The sequence below is a fragment of the Strongylocentrotus purpuratus genome, unplaced genomic scaffold (genome assembly GCF_000002235.5).
Source record: "Strongylocentrotus purpuratus isolate Spur 01 unplaced genomic scaffold, Spur_5.0 spur5_scaffold_4, whole genome shotgun sequence".
NCBI lineage: Eukaryota > Metazoa > Echinodermata > Echinoidea > Camarodonta > Strongylocentrotidae > Strongylocentrotus > Strongylocentrotus purpuratus.
The window spans coordinates 35388015-35404010 of record NW_022145610.1 but is presented as its reverse complement, the minus strand read 5'-3'; the positions used below and the strand labels follow the sequence as shown (position 1 = coordinate 35404010).

Sequence of the window (15996 nt, the reverse complement as noted above, 5' to 3'; positions counted from 1 at the left end):
TGATGTTAATTCCATATTGGCGAGGGAGCGTAGCTAGCGAGCAAACCAAATTTTCTTTGATTAACGTCTGGTACATAATTATCAACTGGTAATTTGTTGTAGGTTGGGGTTAGCATGTTTGTAAGCGATGTTCATTGTAAAGACAGCGTAGCAAGAGAGGGTAAAACAAAAAACAAATCAACTCATATATCAATCACTAAAATCAATCAATTCATCAATTCTGGCGAGCGAGGAAACAATATCTCTCAAAATAACGTTCGGTACTTATTTACTGGGATTTTCGTTGCAGGCAAGGGAGCGCACATATTTTGTTAGGAATGTCAATTCCGTTTTGGTGAGCGATCATAGCGATGCAAAAAAAAAATCAATTCTCTTTTAATAGAAATTAATACATAAACTTGGTTTTATTGGTGCAGGTCGGGATGGGCGCAATTGCGTTTAACACGATATCACTTCCTTTTTGGCGAGAGGGCGAAAAAACACTTCCATTTTTAATGATATTGTTGCAGGTCAAGGGTGGGCACAATTGTTTTCAAAGCAATGTCTATTTCATTTATTCGCGAGCGAGCGTAGCGAGCGAGAAAAAATGAATTAGTCTCTTTTAGTAACATTTGGTACATAAACTGGGTGTTATGGTTGCCATGGTTGCAGGTCGGGGCCAGTCGGGGCAGACACAATTGTATTCTAGGCAATACTAATCCTTTTCTTTTTTTTCAGGGGGACGAGCAAGTGAAAACAATTAATACAAAATAGGCTTGGAAGCAGCTCGCGCCAGCGAAGAGTGTCGAATTTGTTATATCACTTATATTTTCCTATTTTCATTTGTCTTTTTCTTTGCCGTATGCGGAATATTTTTCTGATGGGGGAGGCCGGGGAAAGATGCATAAAAAGTTTTTGAAGAAACCCAAAAGCAAAAGGAGTGAAGGGAGTTCGAGCAACCAAACTGGTCATGAGTGTACTTATGCATTTTTCAAAAGTAGAATTTAAGGATTTGGTATAGGCCTTCACTACTTGTGAGCTTTGTTAAACATTTTCAGGAAAAAAACTGTACGTTTTCAAAATATCTGGGGTCAACTGCCCCCCCCCCCCCCGTGCGTACGGGGGGGGGGGGGTCTTTTTAAAAATAATTTTCCCATTTTGTTTCTTTCCTTTTCTTTTCCCTCTTTCTTCCTTTTCTCTTCTTCTTCTTTTTTTTTTTTCCTTTTCCTTTTTTCTCTTTCTTTTCTTTTTTTCTTTTTTTTCTCTCCCTTTTTCCTTTTTTCTTTCTCTTTCCTTTCCTTTCTTTTCTTTTCTTTCCCCTTTTTTTCTCTTTCTCCTTTTTTTTCCTTTCCCCTTCCCCCCTTTTCGTTTTTTCTCCTGGAGCCCGTCAGGGGCCGGGGCACTCTGCCCCCCTTGCCCCCCTCAGGTACGCCAGTGATGGATGCCCCCCCCCCACCACCACCCCCCCCCCCCAGTTTTTAAATTGACTTGAACATTGTCATCAATTCGACCAGGGAGGTGTTTTAAGGGTTGCATCTCTGATGTAAGGCGATGATCCAATCCCATTCTTCATGCTGTATCTAATTATTATCAATGATAATATAGTCAATATATAACTCTGAATCCGTCATCCCGGTGAGAGCGTGTCTGTGTGTGTCTGTGTGTGGAGAAGGTGGGGGAGGGGCGGGAGGGGGGGGGGGGGCGGGCAGCCCTTTAAAACATCAATTGTTCCAATTAAGCATCGCTAGGAGGAATGTCCCTCTCGTTTTTTTATAATGGGAAATGTTAAAGGGAAAGTCCACCCTGAAATTAAGTTAGTTTTAATAGGAGTAGAAAAATGAGAGAAACAAGTCAGTGAAAGTTTGAGCAAATTCCGATTAAAAATAAGGAAGTTAGGATTTTTGAAGTTGTGATCAATCAAACACAAATTGGCAACTCTATGACGTATCATGCGAGCTCAACTTCCATTTGCTCAGTACTAAAAAAATCTAAAATTTTCATTTTCCCTCAAGAAAAATTTCAACCATACATGCACCCTAAATATAATAATTGCAAATATGTTTCTATACTCCCCCTGCAAGGAACAAATATATATTCCGTCATCAATAATGAAGAAAACATGATTTTATGGAATATTATGCACAAAGCAAATGAAGGAGAGCTCGTATAATAAGTCACAGAGTTGCCAATTTGTATTTGATTGATCACAACTTCAATAATTCATAACTTTCTTATTTTCATTCAGAATTTGCTCAAACTTTCACTCACCTGATTTTCTTATTATTCTGCCTCTATCGAAACAAACTTATTTTGGGGGTGGACTTTCCCTTTAAGGTCTCTAGGGGGAATTCGCTAAATGTATGACATAAAATTATAAAACTTTTGTAGACTTCGAATTGATGGCCTTTTTTTTTTTTGGAGGGGGATGTCTAGCGACGCCAGTGATCATAATTAGGGAATATGCTTAGTAGAGGATCCATACGTTATATTTTAGTCCATTCAGTAATAAGGCTATTATCATATCAAAATTATGAAGTTGTTCTCGATCGTTTGGTTTAAAATGATTTATTTATACCGTATATTTTTTGTTGAAAGGTTTACAACTGGCGATTCATACCCAATTGTTCTACCTACCACAACGTGTAGATAAACTCGAATGGAGATGAGTTTTGTGATATGATTATGAAGTCCACAGACGAGTATTCAAGGATTCATCATTCCCACGACATTCAAAACAATCAGGTTGGATGATGGCTTCACCCAATTTCGAGGAACTAGAGTCAAGGGTTTTGCCTTTAACATTAGGTATGAATATGACCAGTCCTACGTGTTACTTTTTGTGTAGGGCCTAATCTAATGTGAAATTGGCATCAGCACACAGAGGTGCATTACTATCCTGGCTGTGTAGAAAAAGCTGATTCTCAACATTTCAAACACCACTGTACAAAACTCAACTGATTTCACTCAAAATCGGTACTTTCGTGACAATTGATGACACCTAAATAGCAGTAAAATACATAATTTTTTTCATTTTACTGATGTTAAAAAGAATAATTTAAAAATTCAAATTGTAGAGTAAAGCCAGGAGCCCGTTTTCGGCCACTTAAGACAAAATCCTATTTTTAGGACTCTTTACTTCCTATTTATTATCATTTCTTGTTCAAATCATGAAGCAAATATTATTATTATTTAAACAAAAAAAGAATCCCAGAAAAAAATCACGAATTGCCATGACAATATTAGGCTTAATTGCAGAATACCCTACCATATCGTTAGTCTTCATATATTAGCCGTAGATATAGATTGTGATTTTATTATTTGTGATAACGGTGATACAGGTATTGAAGATTGTATAATGCAAGTGTTTGAATTCATTTGGTGGATGAAAAGTTGAATTTTACGCGGTTTTGTGCGTCATTGCAGCGCTGAATTTGGTGTGTTTGTCGCTAATTTGTGACAAATTTAGATGGCTTTCCTGATGGTATTTCATGCAAAATGTCTGTTATATTGATAAGCACTGATTCTTGTCCTTACCTTTGTCTTGTTTATTGTCTGTTATAGTCATTTAATAGATGAATTACTTGAATTCTAAGCACATTTCAGTAACACAAAATGTCCAGCCCGTACATAGTCCCACACACATATTTGTTTGTACCTTGTGCCCTCTCTTACACTGCTAGTCTGCTTTCTAAGACCCTATTAGATATTTTAATCAACAAGTAATGTCTCGTTCTAAAAATACAAAAGAAAAATAATAGTGTTGTGCTTTTTTAATCAACAAGTGATGTCTCGTTCTAAAAATACAAAAGAAAAATAATAGTTTTGTGCTTATAATAGTGGAATGTCTCGTGCTAAAAATACAAAAGAAAAATTAGCTTTGTGCTTAGACTAGACTAGTATTGGTGGGTGGTCGATGGTCGTTGGTCGTTGGCCTCATTTTTAATATTTGGGAGTCCTTGGTCGATGGTCGTTGGTCGTTGGCTTCTTTTTTAATATTTGGGAGTCCTTGGTCGATGGTCGTTGGTCGTTGGCTCTTTTAAACAAATATGCCTCACTATTTGGTCGATGGTCGTTGGTCTCTTTTTCTAATATTTGTCAGACTGTTGGTCGATGGTCGTTGGACTCTTCCATTCAATAGTATTTGGTCGATGGTCGTTGGTTTCAATTTCTAATATATTTGTCAGACTGTTGGTCGATGGTCGTTGGAATTTGGCTTCTAGACCTAGACTCTAGTTCTAGACTATATTTCTAATATTTGTCAGACTGTTATAGACTAGTTCTAGATCTAATTCTGTAAAACCGTGGTAGGGTATTCTGCAATTGTATTCATTTCAATTTTCACTGTTTTGGAGCCAGTTATCGGCCGAGCGTTTCAGTTTACGGCCGCATGTACAAAGTCAATAGGAAGCGCTCGCGCGCGCCGTGCGTTTCCGCGCTGATGTACAGCACAAGCGGGCGGAGCAGGTATCCCACGCCGGAGCTCCCTGGTGCTCGCCTGGCTGAAGACAGGCACAGCGGTGATCGGAAGTTGGAATCTGAATTAGACAGACATATCGTGTGTGCGTGGCAGGGTCCGGCTGCATTGATTTAATACATGCGATGAGATACTTTTGAGCTTGCGACTAACACAAAATCGGGCTCTTAATCTGAAAAATACTTGAAATAAAGCTGATTTTATGGTACCCATATTTCTTACATACACGCGTAAGAAACTCGATTTTTCAGATTTGGGTAGCGGGACCGGCGAGTACATCGCTAAAATGTGATTTTCCATTGCAAATGTGGTTCTTCAGTGACACTGGCATGGTATGGTATGTGTGGGATATGTGTTATGCTATTATGCGATGTATTTTAGAGTGATTTTACCTTGCATCCAACCAATCGGCCGAAAACTGGAGCTGGCCGATTACCGGCTCCTTTACTCTAAGTCTAGTCTAGATCTAGACTAGTGTCAAATTTGCCGATCGGTCTTATTGTGTGCAGTCTATGCAATATTGTGTGGTGTGTATATTTGTGTATAATACCTGCCTCACAGCAAGTATGCAGTGCTAAAGGTCAGTACGCATTAGCGTTGACCCTATGCCTTGCTGGAGTGGGCATCAAGGGCGCGGGCATGTCTTTTTTTAACCTAACCTTGCTATCCTATCGCTGCATTTGATTGGCTTAATAGGAACCAAGCATCATGCGCTAGTCATAAATCTTCATTTCTGATGCATTTATTTATCAAATAATGAGATTTCATACAAAAATTACAAGTGCAAAGCTATTTTTAGTGAAAATGAATGACATTGCGAGACAATCGGGTGGCTTACCCTAAGCCGCCTTAGCCTCTTACCGTAACGTAGACTACCCAGGTCATAAATTGTCCATTATCATTGCGACATACTGGTTAAGTCGAGAATCTGGCCGATTTAATTTTGATCTCCAACACACCGTACCAACGCAAATATTCATATATTCAAATATTAATATGCAGGGAAGCGTGGCAAGGTTAGGTTTAAACGGATCCCGTTTCTCGAAACCGTCATAAGTCTAACTTCTTAAAGGTACTATGTCCCTTTTGCAGCCAACCTCAAATGCTGTAGAACTTTGCAGGAATTATGAATATGTCATGTATGTCCTATCTCTGAAATTTAAACGTTAGCAGTGTCCTCTTATTCAAATTATGCAAGGAAAACCGTTTACTTGCTAGACTTCACTGTCAGACACTATTGAGTGACTGACTGGCTTTTTTTCTTCTTTGGTAATAACATACATGAAAAGAGTTGTAAAGGGTACATGAGTATTTGTCTACATCAATAACCCACTTTTTGTGATGGCCAAGATTAAACTGATTGAATCTTTGCGCAGCATAAAACGTATGACCATTCGGTACAATTGTCTGAAAATCAAGACTATTACTTTTGGGCTCTATAGCCCTAAAGTTGATTTTACAACTAACACAGTAATAGTCGTTATTTTCCCACTTGAAGACATTTTTAAGCCCCACTTTTTTAGGGAAGTTCTAAATTAGTATTATCTTTCAAATGTCGTTGGAATTTAACCTTTTTATTTTTTTGGCCTGCAAATGGGACATAGTACCTTTAATCTTGGACAACCCATTGAAACGTGTATTATATTGATTAACTCGCGTACCTATGGGATGTCTAAAAATTTTAATAATGGTTTCGAGAAACGGGCCCTAGGAAGTAAAAATATAAGAAAGAGAAAAAGGAGGAGAGAAGAAGAAGAAACAAGAGGGAGAGGAGCAGAAGAAGACAAAAAGAGAAACAAACAGTTTACAATTAATTGAACTGTTTTAATTTAAAAGTTAAAGGAAGGAAATGTTGAATTGTGCTAAAACAGTTAAAACTAGTTAAAAGTACACATAGATCTATATTAAATGTTATATTATTGTAAAGAATTGGGGATTAGCAGAAGACAGATACTGCCCCTAGTGTCAAGTGATAAAGGACATAAAGTACATGTGTTTATAGAATGTGAACAGAAAAAAATGTTTATGTCAAAAATGTTGTGATATATACTCTAATATTAATTTGATATTGATTTTTGCATGGATATCTGATCTCTTGTTTACTTAATAATAAGATTAATACTATCAGTACATATACAAAATATTAGTCTTCCGCGATAAATGTGAAAAGAGTTTTAAGCCAACATGATTATAAGAGAAATTTATTTTTAAAACAGACTTTGGTAAACCATGAATTAAAAAAGCCAGACAAAAGGTTGCCAGAGATATTGTTAAAACTAAAAGCCCTTTAAAAGATTTTAGAGGAGCAGAATATTGTTTAGTCAAAAGATTTTTTTTTTAAAACTCTATTTTGATTGTTGAATACTGAATAGAAATAAACACCTCAACTGAGGCACAAACTATATTTCATTTTTATCATAATTGTATTTTATTGTTTCAGATGATGACCCTCCATTTTCAGTTCTTGAGCTTGGACTCGGTGGGAGATCAGCAGCTGTTCCTTTGACTGGAAGCAGCCCAGAATCCCTACCATACACAACCACTGTAAGTATGGCTAGAGTGCCGTTGTCTGTGCAAAGTGTGCATACATGTAACTGAGCAATTCCGAGAAAGAATGATTAAGCACTAGGCATCCAACACAAGATATCCGTCTTTTTTTATAGCAATATGTAATTATTGATAAATCTAGTAAAACCCAGTGAGAAAAATGTAATTTTTTTCTACTTCTATTCACAAGCCCCAAAATTGTAATTTTGACATAAAATGTCCTTAACTGTGCATAAAGTGAAAGACGATAATAATTGCAGTCTCCTGCACTTTTTCAACATTTAGTTCAGATAATACTTTAAATTTATGATAATATGTTATGGAAATATTAAGTTTCGTTATTATATGAACATGTATTACGGTATGTAAAAAAACATTTTGACATGAAGAAATTATTGTTTGTATATGTTGTATTATACCTTACATGTATATGTTCTTTGTTATTCAGTTGTATTATATTTGGAAAAATGCAGAAATCAAATCAAATCAAAAGATCAGAATTCAAGTGAAAAAGTGTGCAGGCGTGGGAGCCTTTGTTTTTGCTATGTCAAAATGACACTGTCACCTTTTCTTGGGTTTCTGAATTGTAATTTGTTCCAGTATCAATTCATATTGGCCATTCTGCTCTTTGACCAACCAAAATATCTTTGGAAGTGAATGTGACTTTTCTATTTGATCTATTATAATAATAATAATACAAATAATAATAATAATAATTTATGTATTTATTATCATTTTTAGATTTAATATGGAATAATCATTGATATTAAATAATTTAGCTTCATATTTTGTAAAATGGAATCTGATATTACCTCTATAACCACCATATATACTGTGGCTTACACATCTCATTCATTGTATGTTTATCATATGTGTATGTATATCACTGTCCTGTAATATTTCTGTATATATATATATATATATATCTGTATTGTAATACTCTGTAACCAGTGGAAATCAAATTTCCTGAAAAGGACAATAAATTATTATACTTACTTATACTTATTTCTATCCCCACAGCTGCCCTTTGGTTTACCTCCCATTATCCCTGACCTATCAGAGAGGATAAGTGGCTACCTTGACTGCCCTGATAAGCTACCTATACATGATGTCTGTAAGGGTCAAAGGTGAGAGGTCAGAGGTCATACACACTATGAATATGACGGACAAAGAAAGCGGACAAAATATACAGTTCCTCAGGTAGACAAAGGAACATCCCTTCACTGCTATTATGTTAAAATGTGTAGAACAGGTGAATATGCATGTGACACCTGTTCTACACATTTTTACATAATAGCAGTGAAGGGATGTTCCTTTGTCTACCTGAGGAACTGTATATTTTGTCCGCTTTCTTCGTCCATCATGTTCATAGTGACAGGGACTTTTCATGCACTAGCAAAATCACCAAGATTCTTGAGATGGAAAGCCATACACAAAATGATAATGAAATCATTTGCATGTACATGTATTTGAAATGATAATCTTAATTTCTTTCTATAATCATCTTTTTATAATTGTTCACTTTAAAACCTCTTATCTTGTTGTTTTGAGTTATATTGAGCTAACACTTAGGAACTCATTGCAATTAGAAAAATACACAGGACTGGATCTCAAAGTAGCTGTGGAATACTTAAAGAAGCTTTAAAGCGGGACTGCACTTCTTGTAGCTACTTGCGCACTCTATGTATAGCAAACAATGCCTAAGCGGTGCCCGTTGGTCCCCCATGATCCTATTTTTGTTATGTTAATTGGGAGCTGACTTGATGAGATAACCACCTGCCTGTGACCATGCAGGGAGATCTAATCCCTCCTGGCCAAAATATTGCAGACAGGCTTTATAAAGCATGGAAGAATAGGAAGCACCCATAGTCTAATCTCATCTTTTCTATATAAATTCCAAAAAGAGCTGAGACCAACAACAAAAAACAGCAAATTATGACATGCCCAAAACTTGGCGATATTCTTGAAATGTATTGTTTGTCAGAAGTCGTCCATTTTCCCCTTAGTTTTTTGCTCAGTTGTCTCATTTGTTTATGTTTTGTTTATCCAGAAAACAGCCGAGGAAATCTGAGCCGACCAATCTGTACAACGTGAGCCTTTGCCCTCTGCAGACAACCTTACAGGTCGAGAGGCATGCAACAACAGGGGAACTTCTTGGTTATAAAGAAGTAAGTTTACTTGCCAGGAGGCCATGTACAGAACAAGTAAAATGATTTGAGAGGAGTGTGCTATATGGTCTGTTGAGAGCCAAAAGACAATAACACTGTGTTGAACGATGTGAGTTAATGTCTTTATGGCTTTGGGCAGAACCCTTACTTGCATTGATATTGTCCGTCTAGAGAGTACAATGTGATTGGTTCCTCTCTGTGTGAGAATGGTATTCTTCTGCAGTCCTCAAGATTCGTATTAGCACCAACTATGTTACTTTATTTACTGGAGAGAGCCTTGCATTGTAGGTGCTTGAAGTGCATTATCAGGAGCTCTTGTAGCGCAGTAGAATATATACTTAGTGCTGGATAGTTTCTGCACTCTATAAATGAATTATTATTATTATTATAATGCCTCATCGTCTTACTCAGTTATTTGTTGGTAGAAATGCCAGTGAGTTATGAGCCATGTCGATGGAAAGGGATGATTATCTAGAGTCATGTTGATATCCTGGCTGTTCATTGCTCCAGGTATTTTTAGGGGATACCAGTGCGACAGCCAAGAACAGCCTCTCCCTCAGCCGGCAGCCTGGTCCTCTCTCAGAGTCGGTCCGAGGGAGTACCACCAACTTCCCCTTCATGCCTGGAGGTCTCGCCGAAGAACCCTTCCTGGATGAAGACGACGATGCCTTGGTGTCCGACAGACCCAACGAGGCCAATGATATTGACGTTGATGATCTCCTGACAGTTCCTCCAGGATGGGAGGCTGGAATGGTCTTTGAGGATAGGATGAGACGGGATGAGGTGAAGGAAGATGAGGAGGAGGATAGAGGGATGAGCAGGCTGATTGAGGCCTCTGGTGAGGTTGGTCTTGATGACATCATGGGGATGGACGATCGCTTTGACTTCTTGGAGAAGGAAACGGAGGAGGATAGAGCAAAGGAAATAGAAAAGGAGAGTCAAAAGGCAAGTGAAGAGTAGATTTCGATATATTTTTTCTAAGTATTCAGGGATGCCAGTTTTCAGGCAATAGCCTGAATTCAGGCCCTGGCGAGTTATTTTCAGACCATAGTTTAGGCTTTTTTGTGTACAAAATAGCTCATTCTAGGCGATTTCCAGACCCTCCCCTCAATTCTAACTGGCATCCCTGAGTATTACAGTAGAGGGTTTTGATTACTAGATATTATAATTATAACGCTTCTATCTACATGGGTGAGTGAATGGACACTCTGTAGTTTCATTTTGGGTGGATTGGCATGTGCAAGCCAATAAAATAGCAACTGACAAGAATGCTGCCCTCAACTCAAGATGTGAGACTATTAAAGGTTAAGCTCCTTGAGCTCTTTCAAGTGAATATAAGTCTTTGTTTACCATTTTCTTGTTCTTGGAACTCTCTCTCTCTCTCTAAGTGCCATATCGTTTGACTTTGGTGATCATGCTGTTCCACAACCCTCGGCTCCTAGCCTTTTGTATGAGTACCAATCCCAGTTCTTTCACTCCTCTCTCTTCCAACAATTTCTGCAGACTGTCCATCCAAAGTATCCTTCTTCTTCCCCTACTCCTTCTTCCCACAATTTTCCCTGTCAAAACAAGATTCTCAGAACAGTTCTCGGAACCGTAGAATCAAACTAATGAGAAGAAATCAGTGAAAACATTTTGATCAGCTTGTGCTTAATGGTAGTTGATGGACACTGCTGAAATGTGGATGAAGCATCATTTGTTCTTTTATTATTCACAGGTTTCGCAGGAAAAGGCAGCTGCCAAAGATGAAGAACTAGATAAAGTTTTACCTGAAGTAAGTGTAAAAGAATTGTTAGCAAACATTTATTTATTTTGATAAGTAATGTAGACATGATAATTCTTACATAAACCCATCACAATAGATCAATGGATTAAATAGGGACACAGCCACTGCTGTGTTCTTTTTAGAAGTCCAATGCTAATGTATAACATTGTTTCTTTTTCTCTATATAAGTTTAGGATATCGGTTCATGGAAATGAGACAAAATGCTGTTTGTGAAATATTCTCATCATTTTAAAAATATTCAATTTAAAGCTTAGATCTCGTCTAGTGATATAATATTATTTTAGACTTAAAGTTTTGTGTAGAGTCTGAAATAAGACAGTTGAATCATGGTATGATATACAAGTCAACTGCCGTGACTCCAAGGTGGGGGATGGTGGTGTTGGTGCATATGTATATGGTGCATGCAGAAACTAAATGGCTGGAAGTGTTTCTTAATAAACAGGCTACGGTTGTTGATATCATATATAGAAAATACAAAATACTTATGATACCAAATATCCAAATGGAATTTTGCCAAATTCAATCATTCAATATGGCTCTTTCGTTTCTGCACAAGTATCGAATAAGACAAAAGGAAACAAAATATTTTGAAAATACCGTAGGTCACATCAACCAAAGGAGAGTTTTCAGTGTCATATGTAGGCAGTTCTTTATGGAATGAGTCATCCACATCCTGCCTCAGAGTAACTTTTGAATGAGTAAAATATAATAAACTGCTAGGTATTTGATATTTGACTGTTCATCCACTTATACAATTGTATTGCAGTTGTGTTTGTCATTAGTTTTAATATAATGTGTAACATTTCAAATATGTTTCATTTTATTTACCCAGACAACGTTTTTCATACGTTAGAAGGTACCAGGGTCGATTAGCAGTAATAATATATTCTGGTTCCTTTTATCCTTTTATGTTTAACTCTTTATACATATTGTTATATTGCTATCTGTTTATATTGGATAATACATTTCCATTTCAAGTTCAAGAATTAAATCTTGTTTCCTTAAAAGGCAAAGAAGAAAGAGAAAGAAGCCAAAAAGGAAGAACCACTGAAGGAGAAATCATGGGCTGTTAACATTGATGTCAGTACACCAGTTGATGATTTCCACAAGAAAGTTCCTGTTATGGCTCATCAGGTATTATTTCAGCTCCTTACTCTAGATCACAAAGTTTACAGATCATGTGTATCACAAATGTGACCGGGGGAGTGTTTCACAAAGATCCAAAGTTGAACTTATCTCTGTTAGACTTAACAATTATGGACAGCCGTTGGTATCTATGAAAATATTTTGTAAAAGTTATTTTAAAAGGCATAAAATGTTGATTCAAATCATTCATACTTTCTATTATCAAGGAGATTGTATGTTCTTGATGTGGAATTTATAAAAAGTCTAAAATACTTCAATTTTCGCTTTTGAATATATTTTATTTTAAGGCTACAAATGGCTCTTCAAAGTGAAGGAGTACATAAAGTGTTTTGTCCAAGGTTGAAGTTAGGAATTTGGTTAATGTAAGTAATAGACTGCAGAGCCGTTGTCTCTGCGGTATATGTCATAGAACTAAATCAATTCCAACTGCTGTATTTTAAATGGGCTTTAGATAAGAGATATAATCTAATCTAAGAGGTAATGTAGAAGAAATTGGACACCCTAGTCATACACATGTAATCTTGTTTCCCATCACATGTTGTAGTGATTTTGTAACATGTATATGTATTTCAAAAATCTTACATCTTAATTTTAATAGACACACATATACAGCCTTGATGGAACACAGCCATTTATCCGATCTGTATGTATGATGTTGACCAACAAAGTCGTTTTCTTTAAAGGGATCGTTTAACAATGTTAAATCTGAGATGCACGGCCCTACGTGTTATCAGTGTTTGTGATATGGTGTAATATTGAAGCCCTAAAAAAATTGTGCTTCAAAAGGATCATGAAGTTCCTCAAAAATGTAAAAATCTTTGAGGGGCCGGTTTTACCATACTCATTTTCCCCAATAGACTGCAGTGTTATGAAAACCGTTAGGAAAACGCAAAATTTGATTGTGATTTCCAATCATAAATATCGTCGCCTGGGTGGCAGAAGGGCGTTAGCTCGAATATCAGGTAAAAAATGAAGCGTTAAGCAGAAGCACGTTAGCACTAGATAGCCTCAAATTTTGTTAAACTGACTTATTCCCGAGAAAAAAATTGTGGCCGTGTTCTCTACTAAAACATTTCTATTAGTCTTTTAAGTTTTGAACCAATTTTCGGGACGGAAAGCAGTTTAAATATAAAACAAATCTTTAAATGCGAATAATTTGAAAAGTAGTTTTTGAGTCGCTTCCGCTCTAACGCCCTTCTGCCAGCCGGGCGACAACATCTTGATAATCGGACAGCTAATCGACTTGTAAATGTCATGGGATTTATGTACGCCTAAAGGTTTATAATTATCATTGCAGCATGAGCTAAATCAAGGAAAAATTTTAAGTTTCTGAGATGAAAGTTACCCTTTAATCCCATGTTTTCTCTCAGTACCCGTTTGAGCTGGACATTTTCCAGAAGCAAGCTGTTCTCCAGCTTGAGAATCACCAGAGTGTCTTTGTTGCTGCTCATACCTCGGCAGGAAAGACCGTAGTAGCGGAGTATGCCATCGCACTCTCAATGAGACATCTCACAAGGTACACTTTACCTCTTCCTCCAATCCTCTGTGACTTCATCAATACAATATGGTCAACGTTCTTTTGTTAATGCAGCTGCATTTCTTTGGAACAATCTCCCCCTTCAAATTCGCAATGCTAGCTCTGTAAATACATTTAAAATAATGCTGAAAACACATCTCTTTAAGTCTTGTTACTGAATAGCTCTTTTGACCTTTTGCCTTTTATTTTTTGTAGATTACCGTAGGATACTATTTATTTATGAACTATTTGTATTTTGTTTGTAAGTGATTTGTAATTATGTACATGTATTATTTTCATTTCCAAAGTTTTAATGGTAATTTAAATTGATGTAATTTGTAATGCAATTTCTGTTTCCATTACTTATCAGCTATTTTCTTCTAAACCGCTTAGAGGCAATTTGCAATTTGCGGTATACAAATATCTTATTATTATTATTATTATTATTATCATGATGTGCTTCATACTGCTACTCCTCTATTGACAATACCAATATAGTCAAACCTGTCTTTGTGGCCACCTCCCTATACATTGTGAGGCAAAAAAAAGATTACACTTGTAAATATTATAAAAATCATCTATGAACAGTAAATTATTATACATCTTATGAAAGAGTGTTTTATCCCAAATCATTTGGTATAATTTGTGTGTGGTATTGTTCGACTGCAAAAATTGACTTGCCCCAAAGTAATACATGTGATGTATGAATAACAAAATTGGGATTAGGGTATTAATTCGTTCTTTGCAGATCCAAATAACATCCCTACCAAAATTAATCATGCCACACATTTCAAATATCAAAGAACATTTGTGCATGTGTGTGCCAACCACTCTCGCAAACATGCCTCCTGTTCATCCAGGCGTGAACATATACCACATAAAAATGATACCAAACGATTTGCAATATAACACTCTTTCGAAACATGTATGATAACCTTTCGTTCATAGCTGACTTTTAAAATTAATAACAATTTCCTAAGTGTAAATATTTTTTTTTGACTGACACGGTAAAGGCTGCCCGTTAGTAGTGCAGGGGGGGGGGGGCGGACCTATGTCATCTTCCTCTAGGATCAATTGTGTGTTGTACAACCTGTCTATAGAGGTCATCCGTCTATGGCCATCACATACAAGATTGCCTCGTTCTAAACAAAAACATATGTTGTGGAACTATCAAGAAGGGCTACTTGTCTACTGTGACAGGTTTGATTGTACAGTCAAACCTGCTTTAGTGACCACCTGTCTACAAAGGCAACATTTGTTGTTTCCCTTGAAAATGGTTTCTCATTGAATCATGTACTAAAGGAACCTGTCTACAAAGACCACCTGTCTACAAAGGCCACTTTTTGTGTTTCCCTTGGGTGGTCGCTATAGACAGGTTTGATTGTATAGTACCTAAATGTATCTTGTACTTTTTCCAGTCTCTCAAAATGTGATATCAATGGAAATCTCATCTCCTCTCCTCTTCTATTCCCATTTCTTCTCTCTTGCTTCGTTACCAGTCAATCTTGTTTTTGTTTATGTTTATATACTGCTTGATCCTCCCTGTCTCAAAATATTAATTTCCTTTTAACTTCTTACAAAAATAAGTCTAAGTGATATGAAACTTTAACAGCGATTCTCATCGGTTGATTACAGAACGGTCTACACATCCCCTATCAAGGCTCTGTCCAATCAGAAGTTCCGAGACTTCAAGAACACGTTTGGAGATGTAGGTCTCCTGACTGGAGATGTTCAGATCAAACCTGAAGCTTCTTGCCTTATCATGACAACTGAAATATTAAGGTTAGTATCTTTTACTGATAATAACTCTGATTTGATTAGATAACTTTATATGACTAGTGGAAGTTCATAGCTTTCATAGATAAAAGCCAATGTTGATATTGATACCAAAGGCTCAGTAAAGTTGATATTCAATTGCATGTTACACCAATGGGAGTAGCAAATAACCATTCAAAAGATTGGTATAGAAATGGATACAATTTCAAGAAATTGCACTTTGAATGTGAGTAAGCAGTCATGAATTGTTTATATGTTTTGATGTTTGTACCTCACTTTTTCAAAATCTGAACCTCAAGATCAAGAAATGATCACTGTATTCATAGAGAAGTATATGAATAATCTGAAAGCTCAAATAATTTATTTATTTATTTGTTGTTTTATTTTGACAGGGTAGCCCTTTCAGTTATAAAAAACTGCTTGACCAAGGGGCCCTGTATCAACATAATCAAAAACATATTTACAAAATATATAAACATACATAAGTTATAATGAACACAAAAATTAAACAAGATAAAATAAAGGGCAATATAATGGAATTTGTTAAATTATTGTTCTGCATATTCAAAAGAGAAAATGTATTATTAGCAAAAGTCCAAATTCA

The 15996-nt window shown here is 36.4% G+C and overlaps 1 protein-coding gene across 1 annotated transcript in view; it reads left to right on the top strand.

Moving 5' to 3' along the window:
* The first annotated feature begins 2582 nt into the window (after positions 1-2582).
* Positions 2583-15996, top strand: part of LOC588833 (helicase SKI2W) — a 35044-nt gene continuing 21630 nt past the window's right edge. Inside the window, exons 1-9 of the mRNA XM_030997512.1 lie at positions 2583-2784; positions 6894-6997; positions 8021-8127; positions 9051-9168; positions 9679-10113; positions 10886-10942; positions 11963-12088; positions 13471-13616; positions 15252-15398. Coding sequence (XP_030853372.1) covers positions 2727-2784; positions 6894-6997; positions 8021-8127; positions 9051-9168; positions 9679-10113; positions 10886-10942; positions 11963-12088; positions 13471-13616; positions 15252-15398 — 1298 coding nt within the window. The 5' untranslated portion in view covers positions 2583-2726. The remainder of the gene's footprint in view (positions 2785-6893; positions 6998-8020; positions 8128-9050; positions 9169-9678; positions 10114-10885; positions 10943-11962; positions 12089-13470; positions 13617-15251; positions 15399-15996) is intronic.